General features: G+C 33.8%; 2 protein-coding genes and 1 long non-coding RNA gene across 12 annotated transcripts in view; 1 reads left to right on the top strand and 2 right to left on the bottom strand.

Moving 5' to 3' along the window:
• On the top strand, positions 1 to 24114 carry LOC121986392. 2 transcript variants are annotated; one of them, XR_006113397.1, is made up of 8 exons: positions 1 to 193; positions 4076 to 4312; positions 9131 to 9350; positions 10133 to 10907; positions 15696 to 15811; positions 15888 to 15995; positions 16102 to 16362; positions 24022 to 24114. It is a non-coding gene; the product is annotated as an uncharacterized LOC121986392 (long non-coding RNA). The 2 variants fall into 2 exon arrangements; XR_006113398.1 differs by lacking the exon at positions 24022 to 24114 and adding an exon at positions 2329 to 2385 and having other exon boundaries at positions 16102 to 16324.
• LOC121986388 (ABC transporter G family member 45-like) lies at positions 405 to 16447 on the bottom strand. 4 transcript variants are annotated; one of them, XM_042540306.1, is made up of 22 exons: positions 16312 to 16447; positions 16112 to 16232; positions 14843 to 14931; positions 12661 to 12745; positions 12382 to 12541; positions 11768 to 11838; positions 11624 to 11677; positions 10728 to 10818; positions 9122 to 9423; positions 7582 to 8180; positions 7327 to 7487; positions 7112 to 7215; positions 6596 to 6761; positions 4852 to 5024; positions 4426 to 4758; positions 3969 to 4259; positions 3105 to 3188; positions 2893 to 3026; positions 2581 to 2808; positions 2335 to 2506; positions 911 to 1165; positions 405 to 822 (listed from the first exon to the last, which is right to left on the bottom strand). In XM_042540306.1, exons 1-22 carry the CDS (start codon positions 16389 to 16391, stop codon positions 553 to 555), a joined length of 4023 nt encoding a protein of 1340 aa, XP_042396240.1. In that variant the 5' UTR covers positions 16392 to 16447; the 3' UTR covers positions 405 to 552. The 4 variants fall into 4 exon arrangements, with proteins under 4 accessions (XP_042396240.1, XP_042396238.1, XP_042396237.1 ...); XM_042540304.1 differs by having other exon boundaries at positions 4852 to 4961; positions 12661 to 12754; XM_042540303.1 differs by having other exon boundaries at positions 12661 to 12754.
• LOC121986389 (protein TPX2-like) overlaps positions 20884 to 24779 on the bottom strand; it is a 9192-nt gene continuing 5296 nt past the window's right edge. Inside the window, exons 7-17 of one of the 6 annotated variants that reach the window (XM_042540312.1) lie at positions 24636 to 24714; positions 24494 to 24556; positions 24307 to 24366; positions 24059 to 24126; positions 22393 to 22450; positions 22110 to 22175; positions 21964 to 22026; positions 21789 to 21863; positions 21613 to 21646; positions 21420 to 21493; positions 20884 to 21215 (exon numbers count right to left, since the gene is read on the bottom strand). In XM_042540312.1, coding sequence (XP_042396246.1) covers positions 21638 to 21646; positions 21789 to 21863; positions 21964 to 22026; positions 22110 to 22175; positions 22393 to 22450; positions 24059 to 24126; positions 24307 to 24366; positions 24494 to 24556; positions 24636 to 24714 — 541 coding nt within the window. In that variant the 3' untranslated portion in view covers positions 20884 to 21215; positions 21420 to 21493; positions 21613 to 21637. Of the gene's footprint in view, positions 21216 to 21414; positions 21494 to 21612; positions 21864 to 21963; positions 22027 to 22109; positions 22176 to 22392; positions 22451 to 24058; positions 24127 to 24306; positions 24367 to 24493; positions 24557 to 24635; positions 24715 to 24779 lie in introns of all 6 variants that reach the window. The other 5 variants (XM_042540311.1, XM_042540310.1, XM_042540309.1 and 2 more) reach the window with 5 other exon arrangements.

The following is a 24779-nucleotide window of genomic DNA, read 5'->3' on the forward strand; positions in this document are numbered from 1 at the left end:
CGTAAGTTGGAATTTTAAATTAATTATTTTCCTTGCGTATATAAGCATTACAATGGTCATCGAATTTTGCTCGTCGGCTCAACCCTAGCGCTCCGACATCAATGCTACTGCGCCCCAGTGATCCCGTCGCCGGAGTCGATCGCTGGTCGATGCGGACGGGAACAGTTCACCTCGGCAGCGGAGGCGATAACCAGTGAGCTTCCTCTCTCCCCAATCATCTTTCTTTCCTTTCAGCATTTTGCTATTCTTTACTTTTATCCACTTTCTCGGGTAGGACAACGAGTGCCTTAACAATGGCTTAACGATCTGATAGATGCGTACTGCGCAAGGACTCGAAAATGAATATTCTCTCTGTTTTCCTTAACCCACATCACTCGAACTTGATTTTATACTACAACATGCTGTGAATGATAAATTTTGCATAAGTGATATATGAACAATTGAAAGAGCCGTAACAGCGGTGGTGGCTTTCACTTACAATCGTACACTATGTTCTAATTAACTGGAGTTGACCGAAATTAGTTCTTGAATGCACAAAAGCATGCAGTTTAGCTACCTTCTCTGGAAATTCAGATACTTGATGCTGAAGGCAAACACAAATAGAAATAATACGATTATTGCAAAGTGGAGAGACACAATGAGTGGCAGATAGCTCTCTTGTACTCCAAGATATTGCTCGAGAAATTCCTTCACTGTCATATCGAATGAGCCCACAATATGCAAGGGATCATCACTGTTTCCCACCTGTGTAACCATTAGACCATAAATAGTCCATGCAGCAGGATCGGCCCAATAATACCATCTCCACCAAATAGGTATCATCTGACAAAAAAACACCAACGACACATGTTGGAATAATATGTGGTGTGGATTTAAGCTGTAGAAATACCAAATGCCAAATACCAGATACCTTTCGAGGAATGAAGAATCCGGAGAAGATATTCCACATAACAAAGATGAAAAAGGAGAGAAGGGCTGCTATTTCTAGGTTTGGTGTCAGTGCTACTGTCATCATCCCAAAGAGAGAAAAATAGACAAAACTTAAGACCAAGAACAGAATGAACCAGAAGAACTTTGCCACTGTAAATGGGAATCCGATCATTGGATAAACAATGGCTGAGAAAATTAGAACTTGAATTAGGATATAAGGAATCTCAATGGCCACCTGAAAATTAGAAGTTATTAGGGGTGTGAGACCAATATTCTGTTCCCATTATCCAGTTCAAATGAAAATTTCAACCAAATACAGATTTGTTTTTTTTTTATATCAAATCAATTTGGTTCAGTTGTCAAGTTGATTGTAAGACAATAAATTTGTTGATTTTATTTCAATTTAGTTCTTTGTAAACCAAACCAAATTTATTTTGATAAGTGATCAAAAAGACAATTTCAATGAAATTAATTTGCATAATTCAATGTTTGCAGAATTTACATAAAATCATGATCTAATTTAATATAATATTTTTTTTATCCATATAAATTTTCAAGTTATATTAAAATTAATAAGTGATGTTTGCATGCTATTCAATTCAACCTGAATCAAATAAAATGGATTTGGTTCAGTTTCAATATGCTTAGTGAATTTGGTATTTGTTTTTTGAAAAATCACTATAAAAGTTAGATTTGAACTATTTATGTTTGGTTTGGATTGACTGGACACCACTAATAACCTAAGAAAAATCTCATGCATGGATTTGAAGGAATGAATTTTCAAATAATTGCAACTTAATTTTTTTGAATTAGGTTCTAATTACAGTTGTATTTGTATTCAATTAGACTGAGTGAAATGATACTAACAAACTTTTAGTTAATAGTTCTCCAACTTCAATGTTTTTCTTTACATGAGCTGATCAAATTAATAATGAAGTTGGAGGATTAATAACAAGGAAAAGGACTAATGGTACTTTTTACTAATTTTTTTCCACCAAAGAATTTCATTCATAGTTTGTATAACAATCTGGTGGTGTCAAACATGAATATTTTATGGCTGCAGATCTTATTCTTTTATTGAAACACTTAATTTTGGTGGGATCAGTTGCTCCAACTAAGTTATATATGGCTCTGCCACTGACGACAAGGGCCTCACTGTCCTCTATATTGTGTCACTTCTTCTAGATTGTTTTTTGCATTACTTGTATCGTAGTAGTTGCAGGTAGATCAATTTCCTGAACCCTTGTATATATAAAAGAGGTTATTGGGGGAAAAAAATATTGCAGAAAAATAACTATTACAAAAAAGATTTTCTAGGAGATTTTACTCTTTTTGGTATTTAAACCATTCTTGTTTATTTGTTCATCGACCGGTGTCTATGATTATATTAATTAACAGTTGTACCTGAGCTATGGCATATGGCATAGAAGAATACATCCCAGCTGCTCTTTCACGGTAAAATACAATCCTTTCCCTTTCCACAATAGGTTGTACTACGCTAGCATTTGCAAACCCAAGAAACAGTGCTGAACCATACATTGCTCCTAGAACGTTGAGAATATCTTGTTGTGTCCCTCTGTTTTTAATTACAAATTATTAGTTAAAAGTAATTAAAATAAAAAGTAAATAAGTTGAGTCTTTGTTTCTTACCTTTTAGAACCAATTCCAAAGAAGACTAAGCCAAATAGAAGTGATATTGAGACTGTAATGATGAAACGAACTACATTATGCTCTGGATTCTTCCAGTAAGATCTATGCTGTTTCCACAGGCACCATATACACTGAGATGAAAAACTTTGTGTATATTTGGATATGAAGTGAATGTCTTCTGTGTTAGTTTGTCTTTCACTAAACTCATCAACCAGTTTAATATTGTCTCTGAGGGATGCAAGCAGCACGTTATCAAAATTGATGGATGATGCTTGTTTATATATGTATCAGGTTGGATATAAATAAACTTACTTGTAAAATGATGAGTTATGATAGATGGTTCCAAAATCTATGCCAAGCTTATACTCCATAGCGGGAGAAGTGACATCTAACATCCATGTGGCAGGATTTTGACCATCTATGATCATTGGTACTCCTGGAATAGCCTGAAAAGAAAATTCAGTTTGTGGTTAAACATCGTTCTTTGTCCTGGTAAACTGGTTGTGTGATGACTTTTTTCTTACTTCAAAGTATTGCCTCATATTCCCAGATAAAATGCCCAAAGGTCCACTGTAAATAAGCTGTCCACCTTTTTTCATTAGAAGTAACTGAAAAAAAAAAATCAACAAGATCAACAATCTACTTATTTTGGGTACAAACACTCTCAAACAAAGCTGCACACTGAATTTTTATATAGTATTGTAAATATCTGTACATATGCATTAGATTCTTTCTAGTCTGTGTTTCCTTGTTGGACAAGAGTTGCCACATACTTTTGGAAGGTATCTGATTCTTCAAACTTTTTATCATGTGCCATCAACATTTTGTTGATGTTCTTAATTACATCTTTTACTTTTATTCTTCTTGTGGCATTCATGTGAGCATGATACTTACTACCACCCCTGTGTTTGTACTCCAAGTCCAATATATCAGCTATCACAGGAAGCCTCTCATCTTTGACTACAGTTAATGGTTTATATATCGAGTGATGTGTCTTGGTTTTAATAAAATAAGTCTTTTTCAGAAAGAAGGGAGAATTACTTTTCATGTATATATACCAAAGTGTTCAAATAGTCTATTGATTCCCTTATTGCATGTGTGCATCCCTAACTGATAGCATGATAAGAAAGATGGTCTGGTTAGGGAAAATGTGGAAGGAAGTTATGTGCTTGTTCCTTAATTGGGATCAGTTTTTTTATCCTTTTTTGGTCTTGGTAGTTAGTACTATATTGGCTAAACTTATCAACATTAATCTATTGGGTATGCAGTATGCTACAATCATGAGATTCTGACAGCCACAGTCTTATGCTTTATCTGATCATGCTTTGTCTTATAATTTTACCTTTCTCTAATACTAATAGACTAAACCAACTAGCATTACTAAGTACCTCATCAAAAGCTTCAAATATCTCAATGCTTGGCTGATGGATTGTGCAGACGATTGTACGCCCTGTGTCTGCTGCCTTTCTAACTGTTCTCATCACAATTGCTGCAGCTTGTGCATCTAGACCTGTTGTAGGCTCATCCATGAATATGATAGAAGGACTTGAAACTAATTCCACTGCAATTGTTAGACGTTTGCGCTCTTCTGCTGCAAGACCATTTAATCCTGGTAAACCTACCATTGCATTCTTCAGTTTCTTAAGCTCAACCAGTTCCATAACTTCATCTACGAATATCTGAAGCAGAGGAAAAAGTACGCAAAAGATTAGTGTACTTGAGAAAACATAAGGTATGACCCTATGCACTAAATTATTGTGTCAATGTAAGCATTTCTGAAAAAAGGATTGGTCATTTTGCTTATTATTGTTTGTTTGCTGGGACCATGTTTCGGGGATAACTTACACGTCTTGAATATTTGTCTATGTCTGATGGAAGGCGTAGTCGTGCTGAGTACCATAAGGATTCTAAAACTGTTAGACAAGGAGACTGAGTATCTGATTGCTCACAATATCCTGAAATCCTGGTAAATGTCTCCTGCCTCTTTGGATATCCTGATATTTTGATGCTTCCTTCAACGTGTCCTACTGTTTTTCTTCCTGCCAAAACGTCTAGTAAGGTAGTCTTTCCAGCACCTGTCACTCCCATTAGTGCAGTTAGTACTCCGGGCCTGACGACTCCAGAGACTTGTCGTAGCAACTGAAGTCTTTCCTGCTTCAATCCAGTTTGCTTCAGTTGCTAGAAATGAATTAGAGAGAAGAGTTTAGTCACGTAACGTACTAAGAACAAATCAACCAGTCTTGTATCTGAAATGATAGGACAACTGTTTACCTTAGGCATGTCTACATAATAACTAATATTTTTGAATGCTATTGTCAGAGGCTGAAATGGTAGAGACATCCTACTTTGGGATGCCACTTGAGCTGTTAATGCTTGGGCGTCTGCATTGACCTTCTTGAAATCAGTAGGCATCATATGTATGATCGATCTATTTCTCAATGGAGCTGCACTTGTTGAAAAAATATATTAAAAAATACGGATTGTGGTATCATTCCCACACTCATGATAGTAAAGATGGATGATATAAATCAATAATTCTATCTTCTGGAAATGATCTATGGTTTAAAGAATTTTAAACAAAAGAAGCAATTTGAACTTTGTAGTAGTTTTTGCATGTTCATAATGCCAATGTGAAATCAGTTTTCAGCAGCAGTTCTGCAGTAAACTGTCATCATCAAGAAGCCAAGTTTGTCTCTCTCCTAATTATTTGAAATTTGCTACATGAAAGGTTATATCAGTGATACTGTTAGTAAATTATATTTGAATTTATTTATGAAAGCATCAGTGCTTATGACTTGTTGGCCTCATATGGCTGAGCAAAAAACTGAATTATCAAAAGAGTTTGACTAGGCTGTAGATGCACACGCTATTTGTGAATAAGCTCAGTAATCTACCGACAATAGTTCGTTTATTTTTGTTCAATAGAAAATATATTAAACTCACAAGCAAAACCCAGTAACAATTTATGAATAAATATATTTATTACCTTGTTTATCTTATTTTTTATTTTTATTCAAATACAGTTTTTTTTTTATATTTTTAGAGTATCCATAATATATCAAAAATGAGAAAATAATATAAGTTAGCTTCATTTATTAGATCACTATTTTAACTAAAACTCTCTAGTTGAGCTTGATAAGAAGCCCAAGCTTGGTTTGAGTTCGATGAGATCTTTAATAAGCAAACTTGAATAAGTGGGGAAGTAATCCACATAGCTCGGCTCCTTTACACCCCCTAGGTTTGGACAGTTTTGGTTTTTGAAATAAAACCAGAATTAGTCAATTTTTGATTGAAATTAAGAAATATTCATATATATATAGTTCAAGATATTTATAAAAAAACTAAGCTAGCAGTAGAATCCAATTCTTTTGAACTGAAGAACTTGTATATAGTATATACTTTAAAGTTAGCAAATTATGTTGGCATTGTGCTCGCCTATATGATATTCAAATCTTGTACATGGATGTAAACAAATTTTTGATACCTCTGGAAGGTCAATTCACCATTGGGCCAAAGGTTGGAAGTATATGCTAGCAGTTGAAGTTAATTACGGACCTTATTTTGTGATTGCTTGTACTTTGTTGGGGTACATTTCTAACTCAAAAGTTAGCAAGGCAAATATGTGTAATTTTGGATGGATACACATCCATATACTGTTTTGTGCTTTTCTGTTGAACTTTTAAATGTTCTAGATCTTATTGACGGGTTGAATTTCCAATCTGAAGCTTTTGAGCTGGGTAGTTCATCATGATTGATGCTACGTGCTTAATTAAAAAAAAAAAAGGGCAGCCCGGTGCACAAAGCTCCCGCCATGCGGGGTCCCGGGAAGGATCTACTGTACACAACCTTACCCTGCTTTTTGCCAGAGGCTGTTTCCAAGATTCGAACTCGTGACCTTTTGGTCACATGGCAACAACTTTACCGTTGCGCCAAGGCTCCCCTTCTATATGCTTAATTAACTCTAGATAAATATATGCATGTGCATACTTGAAGATGGAGATCTGGGAATTTATACCTCTCATATATTTAAGTGCCACAATGCTGAGAATATTGAAGACCACAGAAAATGCAAGCAGTATTGCTACAGAGAACCAGTACCAGTGCCACTCTGTTAACATCCCTCTTAATCTCAGGATGATCTTTCCAATTGTATCCTCGCCACTTCCTCCATTGTCAACTTTCTGTTAGGATAGTTATAGAGAGTGAGCTATCCCATTGAATAAGGAAGCATTACTAGTTTAAGAATTTAAGCATTGTCAGTAAGTGAATTATTTTATTCTGAAATTACTAATGCAGGTATGGATAATTATTCATTATCTCTTGGCACTTTATCCGTATGATTATCTGAATTTACACTTTTTGGCGAAAGTATGAATTGCTTTGCTCATTTTGTCATCAGGAGGCTATGATTGTGGAGTCATAAGTGCTCCTTCATATACCCGTAACCTGTTCAGTGAATCCCTTGCAATATTGATTGCATTTACAAGTTTCAAGCAGTGAATTTGCTATTTATATTGCATTAATAGCTTACCACATTCCATCTTTGATCAAGAAATTCGTTGATTGCTATGGCATTCAGACTATATGTCAAAGGAGATAACCAGCAGCCCCAAATCAACCATGATTGGATAGCATCTGTTTTGAACATATTAGACAAATATTTAATGATCAGGGAAAAAAATTAAGGCAGAATAGGACCAAATTAATCTTGTAATAGGAAAAGTGTGAAACCACAAGTAAATTAACCTGTGGATATGACGAAACCTCCAAAAATGTAGACAGCCACTAGAGTGGCTGTCCCTAGTATGTTAGCCATCAGTTGTGTTCTTGCGACAATAGCTATAAAGCGAAAAAGTGACGTTGACATCTGATGCACACAAAAGAATGCCAAGAACTGTTGCAAGAATCTGAAAAGGAACAAATATGATTCTTTTTAAATTCATTGCAATTGCTTTGTCCACCATATCAGGATTAAGGAACAAGGTATATGTGTGGGCCTACCTAATTGCTGATGGTGCAAAGCCAATCACATAGTATGTTAGACTTGTCCATAGACCTGCTTCAATAAATGAGGATAGGAGGCTGAGGATTATAATAGGTGAAAGGAAAGCCCATCCTGGCAGAAATAGCACTTCCCTCTGCTTGTAATAGATTGGAAGTCTTCTCATAATAATTTGCAACTCTGTCATACCATTGAATTTTACCATCACTACTCCACCAAATATGGCTCCCAGATAATGGTAACCATCAGTTACCGTGTGATGTTTCATTGTTGTTTGGAGGAAAATTGTCATAGTAACGAATGCCAGTATTATAATTTGCATGGCCTTGAATATGTGAACCAGAGAGTTCCTCTTCATTAATAGCTTTTCCCTTGAGAAGCAGGCCTTGAATATCTCCCACTTTCGGACAATATACATCTCATTTAATTTGACAATTTGATCACTCTCCTCGATGTTATATGGCTTTTGCAACTCTTTGTGGAGTTTCAGGCCAATTCTAGAAGATCTGAAGCATTCTGAAATTTTTTGTATAGATATGTACTGATATGTGCTTTTGCTACCTGTCCAGTATTGTGATTGATCCCTCTTTGATATTATCTGAATAAGTTCATTCCATCCAAATTATTTCATCTGAAAAAATTTATCAACCTACATGACCACTTCTACCCTTTTTTTTTTTTTGATATTTTTGATTCTTAGTTTCTGTAGTTGCATATCAAGCATGCTTAAATCTTTTCGGTAGTCAGAACTGTTGAAGCTTATTCTGTTCATGCTAAATGTTGGTTGTTCCCAGCAAATATGATGTGCATTTCTAGTTTAGTATGTTTAAGTAGACCATACAGCTATAGACTGTACCACATCAACTGTAATGTAACTCATATGACCTTAGGCTGTTTAGTTCGATGTGATTTGCTGCAAAGACATTAGATTTCCAGTGGCATTTGTTATTCCATAAGACTCATTGACTTGAATGTGGGCTCATAGCTAGAAATGAGGTCTTTAGAAGATAAACATCTCTAATGACCTTTAATCTTGGTAAACAAATTTGTGCAGTGATTCCCTTATTAATCCCAACTGCTGGATTCTTTATTGGCAAGGCTGTCAGGATCGACTTTCAATATATAGTATTAATATAAACATTTTATCATTTTAATATCATGAAACAAAAACAATTATTCATATAATAAATATACGAAAATACAATACAATTTTAGCGTTCTATCTTTATATTGCAAGTCACAACTTTATAAGAAGATGAATTATAATAATAAGATAGATATAGAACAATAATTAAAAAAAAAATCTTTTTAAAAATATACTGGCAAATTAACAAGATCCTCTACGTTAGTTTTATCAACGTTACATCTTAGGCTCTTCCAATCTTTGTTCTTATTTATGGTTCTATCAGGATTTCATAATGTTGTAAATTACATTGAATTTGTAGTCAGTGCCTAACATCAAATATTCCAAATTACATAATTATTTCTTTAGTATAATCCATGTGAATTTAAAGAATTGGAGCAACTGGCAGTTAATACCTCTTGCAGGAAATCTGCTGCGTTCTTTCTATCAGGACATTTGAAGCCCATCCATTCAAAATGTTTAAGAACATGTTCTCTGGGTCCTTGATAAGCAATTTGCCCCTCACATAAAAGGATGATGTCATCAAATAGCTCAAATGCTTCTTGAGCAGGCTGAAGCAAAGATATAACCATGGTGAAATCCAAAGCACGTGTAAGCTGCTGCAGAAACTTGAGAATCTGAAAGGTAGTGGAGCTATCAAGCCCTGTTGAAATGTCGTCCATGAAAAAACATTGTGCTAGGCCCACTAGCATTTCACCTGCAGTTATTTTTTTCCAAAACAAACAAGCGTCAGATTCAATGGACTAAGGTCATTTCAAATATTTGAAGATGGTCAAGATAATAAGTGCTATTGTAACTACTGCATTCTTGAATATCTTATTTCCTCCAAAATTAAATGTTGGAGTATATATGCTTCAAGAAAGACTTATTTTAGGTGATGAAGGTCTCTAATACTTGGACTCATTTTCTACTTGCTCAGTAGCTTGAGTTGTCACCTTAGATCTTTACAGATAACCTCAAACATTTAGATTCATCCCTTTGTAGGATATTCATACCCAAGTTTAAGTAACATATCTGAAGGTTATACACAAACCAATCTGTAGGTCCAATACAAACCTTGAGTTGTTCACTTAGTCTAACACTCCAACCCACAACAACTACATGAGTTGTATATCCAAACTATTTGACCTAGCTCAAAAACCATGGTTGGCGTATGTGGTGTAGTTGAGGTTCAAACATAAGACCATTAGATTTATTGCATGTTCACATGAGAAACACCTGGATTCTTTTGCACAGTCGTGCAAGGTTTTGGTTATTAGTGGGTGCCAACTCTCATTCTAGCCTGTTTTCCAAAGGTCACATCTTGCATGATTACAGTTTTGCCATGATGCTACCCAGAGCAGTTGGTGTTTTCATATTATATTGTAATGGACCAGTAATTCATGATCATGTTTTGTATTTTTCAGTCATGAGAGTAACATAAATCTATGCATCAAAGTTGCTAATGTCCTTGACCTTCACTGCTTACAAGAACATGATTATAGTGTGGAGAAATCCACTCTCAACAACAACAAATAAAAACTAATTGTTTTTCGAAGCTGAAAGTTGCTGCAACAAGGTACCTCTCCATTCGTACTATCACTTCAATGATGCTATATCCAGTAATATGATGTGCTACTTATATCTTCAATATTCAATTTATTGGCATTTGCCCAGCAGTGCAAGTTAGTTATGTTTATGAGTATGATAAGTTTGAATTGATGCATTATTTTCATGATTTCATGTTGAAGCTATGCTTTGTTCTTGTTGAGATGGTAACATACTTCAAAAAGAGTTACACTGTAGACTATGAATTACAGCTAATATATTTGATTGGCATAGAACAAACACTATAATTGGCCAATAGCTTATGAAATGTTGAGATGGTGTTAGAAAATGGTAATGTAAAAAACCTTGAAACTTTTGCAAATTGTTATTATTTTTTGGCATGGAAACATACATCACAAAGACCTAAATGTATGCTAAATGCTGAACTGATGTTCCCAAAGGTAAGATGTATACCAATAGTGACTCTTTTCTTTTGTCCTCCAGATATTCCCCTTCTCATCTGATCACCTATTATTATGTTTGCACACTCATGTAAGCCAAGTACCTGAAAGAATAAGTCATGAAGTCTGAAAGATATAAGTTATTTTTTGCATGGGAACACCTTAAAGCTTCTTGTGGGAAATGGTTCCTCATGTAAGTCATTTTCTTAGTTGAATATTTTAATTCATTAACTTCCTATCATCCTAGATAATTTTGCTTCTGTTCATGAGAAGTAAAAAGGTTTTTTCCCGGACAAGACCTATCTCTGTATTTTGTAACTCTTACTCTGATTCAGCATGCTTCTGACCAAGGTTTTGAAAAGTGTATGTAGTGCAGTCCTTGTTTTTATGTTAGTTATTTTGATGATAAAGTATAATATCATTTATTGAAAAATGAGTTTGCATGTTCTATACATTACATCAATTAATCCACCTAACTAATCATTGTCAACAAAATTTGCATGTATCATCTTAACAAATCCAATTATATATATATATATATATATATATATATATATATATAACACAAAATGTAATGCCATACAATGTATGCTGATCAACTATCACACTTCCTATGACCAAAAGTTTTACTTGTTGAGTTAAGCAATTCATATAACTTGCATGTCTATTTAGTAAAACTGATTTAATTTCATTCATATCAACTGGAACATGACTTGCACCAAAACAAGCTAGGTATTGGTATAACTCTTCTGACCATTGTGCAGTCAACTGTCATGCAGTCCCTCACAGCATAAACTTTTGTGGCCATATAGCAGTTTGGACTGACTTTTCAGATAATGCTTATAAACATTTAAAAGGTCCCTAGCACCACATTTTGGCATAATTACTAAGCAGGAAATAAAGGAATACCTTCAGAATGTGGTCAACTATGAAACTCCCTTCATCTTTCGAAAACACAGTTTCCTGCATAACCCATTGTTGTGTCAATTAAACTTCAGTGTTTTTTGAATTTTAATCTGTCCATAAAGGGTAGTGGAGAACAATCATGATTACCGTGGTATTGGTATTTGTCTCTTCTTTGATGCTTGCTTCTGTTTTTACTGTGCTCACTTCTTTAAGCATCTCTGGAAAAGCATCTAATGAGACATCCTGGTATGTGATATTTTATAAGAGTTTGATGACCAAATTAAGGTTTGTTAGCAAGAAGCATGTTGCTTCAAACAAGAATGATAAGTTATTTTAACCTTACTATAAATTTCTGTTTTTTATTGATCAAGATTAACCACTTTGATTTATTTTTCTTCAACTATGCAAGGTAATCTGTTTCTAGGCACTTTTAGTCATTGTAGGAAAATTGGTTGAGGAACTTTCCAATGGCGCAAACAGGTGAATACCTAATAAATAATTGGTAACAACAAACATATGGCATCTAGAAAGTGATTGCTCCCTAAATCAACTTCTCAATATGAATCATTAAGTTGACTAAAGGTTGTGTTAATTTATATAAGATGTGCATTACACAATTATATGTTTTTGTTATTGTCTGTATTAGAATTTTCTTTACTTAAGTCATCATTTAGGAAAGGACATAAGTTACTTTAATGGTTGAGTTTACTCTTTCCGTTGTTCAAAGAGATGCAATAATTTAATGAAGAATAGATCCTTACCAATATCATCTCCGGCATTTAATATTTTTCTAGAGAACTCCATGGTCTCCTTCACTGTCATCTCAGCTTGATGGGCGTCAAGTTGGCTAACATATGCACACATTCTTTGTGAGAGGTAGTGGTTCATCTTTTGTCCATTGTATGTTACTTTTCCTGTGACCTAGGAATGGACAACCAAATAAATACAAAAATTAAACTTGAAGAACTCAATAAAATCTTTCTAAGTTGATAGTTTCTGTTGTCTCACACAATAAGGCGATAACTAAAATAAATACTCACTTTTAAACTAGGATCTAGTTTTCCAGAAAGTGCTCTCAAAAATGTTGTCTTTCCTGATCCTGGAGATCCTAGCACAAGTGTCATCCTGAAATAGCTATTTTTAGCTTATATATAAAATTTAGTACATATTATGCAATCATAGAGATACAGTGAAGTTGAATTCGGAGAATCCGGATAAACTGCTTTATCATTTAGATTTTAAATTATCACACATGGTATTTAAGGCTCTGAATTTTCTTTTTCTACTTTGTACCCATTTGCAACACTACAAGTTTGATGTATATTAACTCACGAAACATCCATTTCGATATTGTTAAACTCAAGATGGACTCATGTTTTCTACAGCTGTTGAAAAATTTGTTCCTGATGATGATTCTCATCTACATCACACCTTACAAGAATTATGACCGTAGTTCTGCAAGTTTAGTTAGGAGTTTAAATTTTACCTTTTTATCTCTAGCATAAACTTAAGGGCTTTGACCAAGTGTGCCGTAACACAAGTTTTTAACAAATATATTTAAAAAGTTTATAATCATATTATATGGAGTCATTGATATAATATTAAGACCTCTATTTGAATGTTGATATGCTTACATGGCTCCCAGTTTGCATATATTCGACCCCAGTGTTTGGAGAAATTAATGTAGACAACTGTTTCGGGTTACCACTGGTCAATCATCTGATAGCCAATGATTTCATGCGTCCAGTGTGATGGCATGTAGTACCCAAGTTAATATATGCCTCAACTAACCCCCTTCAATGTCATGTTAGAAAATTCTGTCACCACCCTTGGTCAATCTAACCACAGCCAATTGTTTGACTAATATTTGGTTCATATGAATCACTATTTTATTCAGAATGAATTCCTATAAGGTTATGTTTGATTACAAATATGTACTTGTGATAGTCACTTTTATTTCATTCTCCAATTAATACCGATTGTACAACCTTCTAAAACTATATATTTTCATGAATGAGCAAAGTGGATCAGTCTAGTCAATCAACTAGTTGGGGTTATTAAATCAGTCGAATTGGTCAAACCATCAAATTGGCAGCGCCGGGTCGCTAGGTTGGTTGTCTAGGTAGGCCGATCATGTTGGGTGTGTTGGTTGGGCTAGCTGTGTTGAAGAGTCATTCATGTTATCAGGCAGGTCATGCTAATTGGTCTAGCTAGCAAAGCCAGTCAATCAACTAGATTGAGAAAGCAAACTGCTCAGACTTGTCGAGTCAAACAAGAGATGGACCCATTGGGTCGAATGAGATGGTGGGGTCTGGCAAAACAAGTTGGGTAGGCGTGTCAAGTCAAAGGGGTTGTTCAGATCCTATGACTCAGGCAGGTCAATCGAACTGATTGGGTCAATTTGACCTGGCAGGCCGAACAAGTCAAGCAAGCTAGTAGGCACGATTGGGACGGATGGGGCGGAAGGCTTAGTTGTATGAGTTTTGCCAATCGGATAAATTATTTTCTATAAATGTTTTAATACTGTGAAGGTTAGTTCTGGTTTAATACTCTTATTAGTTCTAGAAATCAAACATATAATCTGAAATGAAGCATTGATTTCGACAATTCTAGTACTCTTTTCTTATTCCTTTGCAATTTCATTTTCTAAAAAAAATTATTTCTCTTATCTAATCTGAGCCTAAAGGGTCAGGTGGCATATATTCCAACTAAGCTCGTGTATGCATAAATATCAGCATTTTGATTTAAGGATTAGCAATATTACAAATTTAACAAAATTTGTTCCAAATTTGTTTAGCTAAATATGCTAAAATCTCCTAGTTTACCCTAATAGATGAACCATGATAATTTATTCCGTTCCTTGCCCATATATAATTATCTTTATATGTGATTTCTCCGACAATGTTTCAGGCCTTTTTGTTTATAAAATAATACAAGTACTTCATTATAGAGATTTCTTTTTTTAAAAAATAAATAAATAACGGAGCTTGCACAATTTCAATAAATTTTGAGAAAACATTGGCAGAAAAATTATACTTGTATTCTTGTGCAAAAAAAAAAAAAAAAACAAAAGGTACGTGTATTGGTTTTTAAATGAAGCCAAGGTAAAGGTCCACTAGGCAAATAAGACTAATGCAGAGATCAGCCAAATAAATAGTGTTGAAGTCACATACACACAAACTGATAGCAAGAGATCTCAATGGCAGAATTTAAAATTAGTACCTAGATGGTTTTATAATTCCTTTCAATTCACTAAGAACTTTGACATGACTTGTATTTGTATTGTACACTTTAAGCCGTCCCAGGAGCTCCTGTTAAAACACAGAACAATTATGTGTATAATAATATAAACTAGTTAAAATCTTAATAGAATATAGTTTGGTATACACAAAAAAAAATCAGGAAATTTAACTTAAATGTAAACACCTCTGATCAAGATTCGTATTGATCTAATGCACATTTATTATGCCAACAGTTAATTCTGTCATTTATACCACTGCATGCTTGTTTTCGACCCAAATGCTTTGATGATCTAATAGCAATTGCCATTGGAGCTTGTCAACTTGACATTTTCTCTTGCCAGTATTCCTAATCAAATTATGTTACTTGTGCATATTCTGATTAACACTAGCTTTCTCCATGTCAAACCTATTCTGCCGTGGAATAAGTTATATATTGGCTGACTAAGAAAAATCGATCATAATTGTCATTGCTAATTGCATTAAAATTGCTCATCTGCGGGCTATATTAACCCTAAAGCATCTGCTATAGTTTTTATTCACAAACTGTGGCAGACAAAATTTAATGTGATTTTTATTGTGATAGTATTGTGATGGATGGTTTAATCATCTAAAAAGACCGGTTTTCTTTCATTTGATGGTGTGAAATGTAGTTGCCATGACATCTCTATTCTTTCAGTGGCTCCCAATGCTCTTATGAGTTTTGTTGTTTGTGCTACAACAGCTGACGCATTTATTATATCCGTCAACTCAACACTGCATCCTCTTCTGTTTAGCCAATCAAAGTGACAAGAATATGATACTTAAGTTGGAGTTAAATCACTTTCTCAATGCAGTGTTCATGATGGGGATGTTATGAAATCTTATAGACAAAAGTAGAAGATGAGGTGCTTGCTGGACAATTCTTTCGTCGAATCCATCAGTAAACAAATTATTGCATGAAACTTGCCAGGTAGGAATTTTAGATGAATACTTGCATTTCTGTCGGTATGATTGAAATTAAACTAATTAGATGGTCTCTTATACAGATTCATACTAGTCTATCAGACAGTTGTGGGGCCCAAAAGATCTCATTTTCTCTCGGGTATTGTCTAATTCCATCAATCATGGAGATTATTGATCTTAAATTGTTTAAGGTGATTGTATTTTCCATACCCAATTAATTTAGTTATACTACTGAACTTAATTATATAATCGAAATGGGTCATCATGGGTTTGTAATAGAGATTTATATTCATGAAGATCCAGGAACCTGAACAGTGTTGATGATGGCATTGGGTAGGGTGGGAAGAACTCTCCTGGAAGCATGAACCTCAGTCTCCACTGACAAATCCTCGAACCGCACTTCGATCTTCGGAGCGTTGATTCCCGACCTACAATCAATTAACGAAAGAGAACAACGAATCATCAGAACTCTAGAACTTCTGATATCTTCGAACCGACAAGCACTACCTTGTTCTCCAATCTCGTAAGCTGGAGATCAGCTCTTCATGCTCTTCACAGGTAATCGAAAAACCTTCTACTTTTTCCATGCAAACTTTCTGTCCTGTTACTCTTTGCTTTCTACTCTTGATCCGAACACGCTCGAACAAGAAGTTAATATTCGTAGTAGCAGCGGAGAAGCGAGAGCAGCGCACATTTATAAGGGGAGAAGGGAAGTGGCCATTTAAACATAACTCCTTACATTGTGCAACTGTCCCCAGTAATTATTTGGCATTCTTTATTTTCCCATAGAGAGCCGGCCTTAACTTGTAGTACAACGTGAGACTGACTAATCAAACCCAGCTAACTTGGACGAACTCGATTGGCCTACCTGCACAACCAATGCATAGGAAAAAGGAAATTAGTTAGGCCCCTCATGATTTCATCTCTTTTACTTATTACCTCATGGATTTTAAAAATAGTTTGGTCTGAGTTTGCTTAAGTATGGGATTTTGTATGCTGCCAAAACCTTGTGCCTTCCTCGATGATAGTCATGTAGTGTTCTATGCCAGGCTAGTAGGATTTTCCAAGAGTATCCAGCTGAAAAATGGAAGTAAGTGATCTTTTCTAATGTATTTGTCTGATTGTTCACTTGTTGGTTACATCTGGGGGTTGAATCAGGGGGCATTGTGTTGGATTTTTTTTTTTTAAAAAAAATCTATATATTCAATATTTGTAGATAGATGTATGGGGTCCTTAGTCATCCTTCCCATTCCTCATGATCGGTTGACGAAAACTCGATCCAAGCAATTTCGGGTTGCCTTAACAAGAGCTGCGTCTACAATCCACAAGTTTCGTCCACACTTTACCTAACACCTCTTCTTCCTCCCTCCTCCCCCACTGCCATTGTAGTCTTCCCTCCATTTGACATTACCATCAAGTTTTTCTAATTAGTGTTTAAAGTTTGAAGCCCTGGTTAAAATAAAAATAAAAAAATAAATTAGTTAACTCCTAGGTCAAGCCATGGGATCATACTAAGATGCCAGTATATATATATATATAATAATAATAAATCTAAAGAAATGTTAAGAAATCTAGCGGTCAAAATAATGAGAATTCTGAAAATTTTAAGATCATTAAAGACAATTTATGAAGTACGAAACATTTAAAATTATTGTAGCACGAGTTTGACGTCCTAGCATTACGTCAGATTCAATAATTAATCTCCAGTATTATTCAAGTTTTTTTTAAATTCCTACAGTAGTATATTGGCCCACTATCTTTACCAGATTTCATGTAATTCCATGCAACTTCCAAATTGTTTGGAGCATACTTTTCCAGCCTTATAGCGTGCCGGCGACCACCCTTACATGCATAGCCTAACTACCTACTTGACGTACACTTTTAAATAATATATTAATACTAATCCTCTACAAACTTAAAAATAAATTATTATTATTATTATTATTATCTTCTTACTCTAGATAAATCCATATGACATAATACACATGGAACATAAGCCCTATCTGTCCTCTCCTAGTCAACATGACTCAGACATTAAGTCAAATTTTAACCAACTAGTTCCAAACGTGGCTTTAAAAATTCTTGACTCGGGCATTAAAAAAAACATCATTAATCCGATCAGATCAGATGATGTCAAATCTGAGACGTTTATTTTGATCTTATAAAATTTTTTTTACCGGTCATTAAAATAAATTAGAAAGCATCTTAGAGGTAATTTAGAAGTCCAGCATTCTTTGATTATAAATTTTATTTGAAAAAAAAAATTCTTATAAATATATCATGAATAGTTGGATGATAACTAGACAATCCCTAACTCGGGGGCTGGACTCGGGCATTAAGTCAACATCAAATATGGAACATGATAATGATTTATGAAAACAAATTTTGCAATATCTGCCCAAGCCTGTTACATGACTCAGGCATTAAGTCAAATTTAGGCAACTAGTTCCCAACGTGGCTTTCAAAATGGTTGACTGGTAGACTGACTTTCACTGTTATCTAGTTAACTTCAATCAATTCGTAAGTGTGGATATGGATTCATAGGTGCCATGTTTAAATTTCCACAATGTCTTCCCTAATTGTCTTCCATAATTAGGCAAAGGTATTGTTTGCTTATGTAGAAGTTAAAATAGGAGCAACAATTGCAACATTATTTGTGCTTTTATTTCAATTATATCGAATATCCAAACATCACACCTTTTATATTTATCAAAGGACAACTTTACTTGTTCCTGTATAATCGTGGACCGGATGGGATTCGAGTTGATTAGATATTTTAATTGACTGACCGGAAGTACTTGATGGCCCTTTAGGAATCAAAATTTAAAAAACATGGAACATGAAAAACCACAAGCTTGAGACCTCTAGGGTCGTACACGAAGGCCTTTAAACTTCTAAGGTCGTTAAATATTTTTGACTAAAGGGGATTGAAGGCTATCTGAATTCAAAATTAAGAAATATGAGAATGGACAAACTTTAAGGAATACCAAGAGTACAACGATATCTATTTGGCATGAATTTCAAGCTTAGAGCCGTCCAACACTATAGGATTAAAAACTTAAAAACACGAATATTGAGATCTCATTGTAGTAAAATGTGATTGTGCACCTCCTAAACACACTTCGCATTCCGTTCTCAGGTTGTGTGGAGAAAAATAAATCACAGGGTTAGTTTATAGCTGATTATTATAGGCGTGAGGAGTTTTTTTTCCCGAGAACATGTATACATCGGAAATTAATTCATATCCCATTTTAACAAATTGCATCCTCTATAATCAACTGGGTAACATTGAGACACTCGACACTCATGAGAACACTAGAAGTGCAACAATCTGCAATTGACATAAATTCATCTCTAAAGTTATCAAATATTTTTGAGCAGAAATTATTTGATAGCACTAAAGGACTCAAAATATGTACCAAATAGACGTTGTTGCAATTTTAGTGTTCCCCTCAGTCTTTATGTTCTTTTTTATTATTATTTAGAATCCTATTAAATCGTTAAATATGTTTATTTGACTACTCGTCAAATAGAATCACAAATAATTAATTGCTATTTAGAAATAAAAAGATGAACCAAATGGGTTTGGGCGGAACAACCTTCTTCTGAGGAATAGGTACACCTTTGACAAATTTCAAAAGATTGTACGAGTTAGTTGATTAAAAAGTTTCTGATTTTCGGATAGATGCTATCTAACTTTAAATATGCGTCATTATTTTAATTTGATCCCTTATTTTATAATTTCGAAGCAGTACAAATGCAATTATGGTACTAACAGATATTTGATATTATCTCTTAATTAGCAAAAATATCGGAAATGATTGTTTTTTTCAATTTCCAATTTCCAATTGATTCTTTAACTTTTAAAATTAATTGAAATTTAATTATTTTAAACGGATATTTTCAATTAGATTTCAAAAACCGATCTTAAACATTCATTTACTTAAAAACAATAAATTCATCAAGAATGATGCTTTTCAATTTTCAAGCAAAAAATCATTATAAAATAATATAATGTTTTTTTTTATGGAAATATTTAAATTTGTTGTTCAATGCCATCATTTGAATTGGATTAAATTGAAATATCTAAAAAGGTTTAATATCAAATACAAATACATTATTGAGTTGAAAGTTAACGATATTAACATCTGGTCGATTTTATCAAACTATTTAATCATATTTTAGACATCCCACATATCCATATATAAGCGGGACGCTACATCAATAAAACCCCCTGTAAATTTTTCCGAAATCAATATTTTATCAACAAACTAAGCAAGTATGAATTCTTTGACCAATTTACTAATCCAATAATGGTTCGATCACGAAGGCCTAAATTAGCTGACGTTAGTTGAACATGGCACGGAAGAGCTGCTTTTTCTTCGGGTGTTTTTCATGTAATTCAAGTAGGTATGAAATTTCATAGAAATTAAATTCATGTCCATCCACAACTATAAACGCTATCTTCGCAACCAAATTATAATAATTGGATAATTTCCCTATTATGTGCAAAGTTATAGTAATCAAAAGGACAGATGGGCCCATAACTTGATCAAGGAAATTGATTTGTAGAGTTCAATAATTCAGGTAGATAGGGCCAAAATAGCTACACTAAAGTAAACCTAGAGTTCTTCAAGCTCCCTTATCCTATAATAATTAAAACATAGGATAATTAAAACATAATTAAATGATGCTCTAAAAGGTTGGAAGGTTGACCTCCTTGAAACCAATACATACAAAAACTAATTCAGTGAAGATGAGGATGTTAAAATAAATATACAAAGTTATAAAATGAAAGTGCATATATATATATATATATAAAAGAAACTAAGTTGATATTGTAAGGATAAGATCGTGAATAGCCAATAGATTGGATGTAAAGAGCAATAAATTGAGAGAAATATATTGTTGATAGTAAAGCAATGTCTTTTAGTTGAGACCAAAAATGTCTACTTGCAGTAAAAACATTGAGCTCATTTTTCTTAAATCTGGAATGATCGTGTAGAAGGTTGATATTTAGTGATGATGGTGGTCCTTTTTTCCTTCAATAAACTAGTAATAAAAAAAAAAGACAAAAAATAATAATAATAATAATACTCTAAATCTTCATATGGCTGTACAATTCTGATCTACTGTTATCTTTGTCATGTGAACACCAAATCCTAATCGACAAACTTTGTGCTAAGCTAGATAGATATTTGGAGTCACGAAGTTTGGACAGTGTTTCATGTTAAGCCATGAGTGAAGAAAAAGCTGATTGAGGCTGCCTAACCAAAACTATGTGGCAGCACAACAATGTGAGGTATTTGCGTAGACAACTACTCAACTTTAGTCAACTTCTGAGATAAAATAAGTCAACTAGAACCTGTACAAGTGGAAGTAACACCCTCTGAACATGAAAGCCAAGACTCCTGTTACAAAGAAAAAAAAAAAGAAGAATTAGTATTGGACCAGTTAAATAACATCGATGCCTCAGCGAGGGATGTTGATGTAGTACAAGAACATCGAACAGCAATAAATATGACATAACATAAGAGATCCTGAAATGGGAAAAGCATTTGCAATAAAAAGTATTCAATATGAAGATTACTTAAATAGACGTATAGTTACCGTACTATTGTCGATTATTTCAAAGTGATAAAAACTTGCTTGCACAAAGCTCCAAATTCTCATGGCTTATATCCATGTTCTGCAATTTACATCGACAAAAATTCTCTCTCAAATTTCAAATCAGAAAAAGGATAAGTATGCGAATGCAGAAGGATACATAAGAAGGTAAAAGCAAATAGTAGATACAGTGATCAATACCATTTTTATTGTTGTCCAATTTGGATCAGGTTTTCTTTCGAGTCCTTGCCAAAAACAGTACAGAAACTAGTGAATAACTTGATAAAAATAACTAAACGAGGAATTTAGAGATATTAATTTGCAAAACTGGAAGGAAATATATTGAGTTCAAAGAGAAATGTTAAATCAATCAAAACCTCAACAGCTAGACCATTTCGAAGGCGAACTTTGTGATGTATATTAGACTGTTGAGCTTCACAAGTCATAGATAGCTAGACATAATAGAGACATAATCAGCATATCAGTATGTAATGTAAATTAACAGATTTGCAACAGGTAGTTCAGATCAATCATCGACGAACACTATACTACCTCATTGAATAGCTCCGTTAGTGGCGATTGCTGGAACCTTTTAGCTGTTGAAAGATTGAATTCCTACCAAAAATGAAGGGAGAATTCAAACAGAAGTAGGCCTAAATTATTCCCCTTTTAGGGAATAGTAAACACATTACTGAAACCTTGGGTTTAGTTGATTCTCGTTTAGCACATCGATATACACCAATAACTCCTTTACTTGCAAGAATCTGTTTAAAACAAAATTAGTTCACACAAACACTAGATGAAAACTGCTTCATAAAGAGAAATTTTGCAAGCATATTCTGTAGAGGACGACAATATGAGGTACATCTTTGTCTATAAGAATAAAAGTAATTAATTTGCTGCTAAAGTATACAGAGGTTAGATTAAGCTTCTAACCTTGCATTCTCTACTTTAGAAAACTAAAACAGAAATAATTCGTACCTTTGGATTTAAGGCTTGAGCTTTGAATCTTACTGGGATGTGTTTTCCTTCAACATTCCTTTTTTCATCAATAATATTAAGTAAATAAACAAAAATAATTGTTGAAACACAAAGTAATGAAATATGATAACAGTATTATGAGTAAATTTCATTTGGGTACTCTAGTTAAAATGCTTATCTGTGTATTTCAATGACCTCAAATACAACTGAAATAAACCCTCACTATATTCTTCTTGAATAACAGAAGCCTCTCCAATTTAAAGCATTGATCCATGACTAACCAAAGAAAAATATGCAATAGAAGAAGATACATTTTGATTATTCATTAATTTTTTTTATTTAATTTAGTTATTGCAGGATCAGAAATTGCCAATACACTGTGGAATAGATACACATTAGAAAACAAGGACTAATACAACTCAAAATAGAATTATATCAATAAACAAATAATGCCACCATCATGAATTAAAGACACGATGGATATCTCTATTCACTTGGGAAAAAAGATTTGATTTTAGTGAATACTAACTTGAAAAACAGAAACACTATAATTTGTTTGATCAGACCAGTCATCTGTTATTACAAATCGAGGGCAAACACGTTTTCCTTGTAGTTTGTTCTTTCTCTAATGTCAAAATGGGCCACACAAAAAGGACAAATTATGTTATCTAAAACTTTAGCCAAATGTGTCAACAATGCATGTTAACTCGCCCTATCGACACACATCATTAGACAATATTAAAACCTTGCTTGTGCAAGTTTACTGTAGCTATACTTAATTATATTAGATTGATTCAAAATGATAATTACCATATCAATTGAGATCAATCTCAAGAAACAACTAGTGGATTCACATAAATATAAAGCTAAGTGCAAAAGATGTATCATAAATGTAGGTAAATGCAAATGTGCAAGATTAATATGTAGCGTTTGGTTATGCAGGAACTACAAGAGTAATACGCGCTAGACCAATACCAAGGAAGATTGATAATCAACTAAAGATCATTAGAGTGTTAGCCCAAGCCTTTTATCAGAAAAATTTAATATGCACAGGGAATCAACTGGTTGTTTATACCTTTATCTACAGATGCTCAAGTGGAGGCTCATTTACAGCTTTATTTATGTTTTCTCAAATGACTATCAGGTTTTGAGATCTTAATTAAAGGTTATAAAACAAGATTTATCAATATGCACAATTTACATTACCAATGCAACACAAGGTAAGCAATAAGAACTCGATCAAGCCAATGTTAAACGTATTATTTTTCTAGTGGTTCAACCATTTTCCTACATTTACTAATTATGCTCCATACTTAGAATTCAACTTATTTTCAATCATTCAGCAAGTTCAGAAAACCTTTGCCGACGCCATTTTGGAAATGTATCTGGTGATTCATCTTTGTCTTCTCTCTTCTTATGTCAATTCAGTCTAATGAAATGAACAAATTTTGTTTGATCCAAGTTGCTTGGAAGAAACATCACCAATATGACCAAGAAGTCTAATGAACTAAAACATATGCTTATAACAAGCACATAATGTAATTCGATAGTTTTACAAAGTACAAAAATAGAATTGCAATCAAATTTTCCTAGAGCAATAATTAACTTTCCTGTATCATTGCATTGCAGGCATACTATTACACTACAGCAAAGGAAGACAACTCACTCGTGTGGTTGAATTTGTATTGAACTAGTAGCACCTCCTGTAACAGTGGGATTATGACTATCTGAATTCTGCATATTTGAACAAAATATGTAGCCTTGAGAGTAGCAGAGTGCCATATAATATTTAAAAATGGGTTTACTATATATCCAAAACTTTGGTAGTCGATACAACTGGTTAGTATTTTGCTATGTATATGGCATCCATGATTAGCTACAGAAAAAAACAGATTATAGCTTAATGACACCTACCATTGAGGAAGCAGATGTGTTGTGTGCTAGAGCCCTGTCATGAGTTCTAAAATTGAATTCCTATAAAAACAAACGAGGCAAACATATCACCAACATAAATTGGGAAATTATGTTTAGTAAACCTAAATAACTTATTTAGTTCACGAATCTTCAGGCACTAGGAGAAAATGGAAATGCATAGGCATACTTTAAATTTTGGCAAACTGGGAGTAGTCTTTTGAGGAAGTGGCAGAGATGGAGCCTCAAGAATCTGCAAATTGCAAAAAGCTAATACAAGGATCGTGGCAACTGTTTCGAACACCTATCTTATAGCAATGTTGGGTACTTACTTTTCTGTTCAAAGGGAGTGCTTTGAAGGTAGAAAAAGATGGTGGCATCCCTTCTACACGGCATTTAGAATCATCTGGCCTTTAATAAGTTGAGTTTAATATTTAAATAACCATCTTAATTAACAAATGAAGGAACAGAATTCA

The sequence above is a fragment of the Zingiber officinale genome, chromosome 5B (genome assembly GCF_018446385.1).
Source record: "Zingiber officinale cultivar Zhangliang chromosome 5B, Zo_v1.1, whole genome shotgun sequence".
NCBI classification, from domain to species: domain Eukaryota; kingdom Viridiplantae; phylum Streptophyta; class Magnoliopsida; order Zingiberales; family Zingiberaceae; genus Zingiber; species Zingiber officinale.

Bases quoted from the DNA above. Each gene is read 5' to 3' on its own strand.
- LOC121986388 (XM_042540303.1), bottom strand. From the start codon at position 16,391: ATGGAAAAAGTAGAAGGTTTTTCGATTACCTGTGAAGAGCATGAAGAG. The intron at 12,755-14,842 runs GTACTAATTTTA...AGCTAAAAATAG, and splicing joins GGAATTATAAAACCATCTAG to CTATTTCAGGATGACACTTG. The intron at 1,166-2,334 runs GTACAACTGTTA...TCTAATTTTCAG, and splicing joins TGCCATATGCCATAGCTCAG to GTGGCCATTGAGATTCCTTA.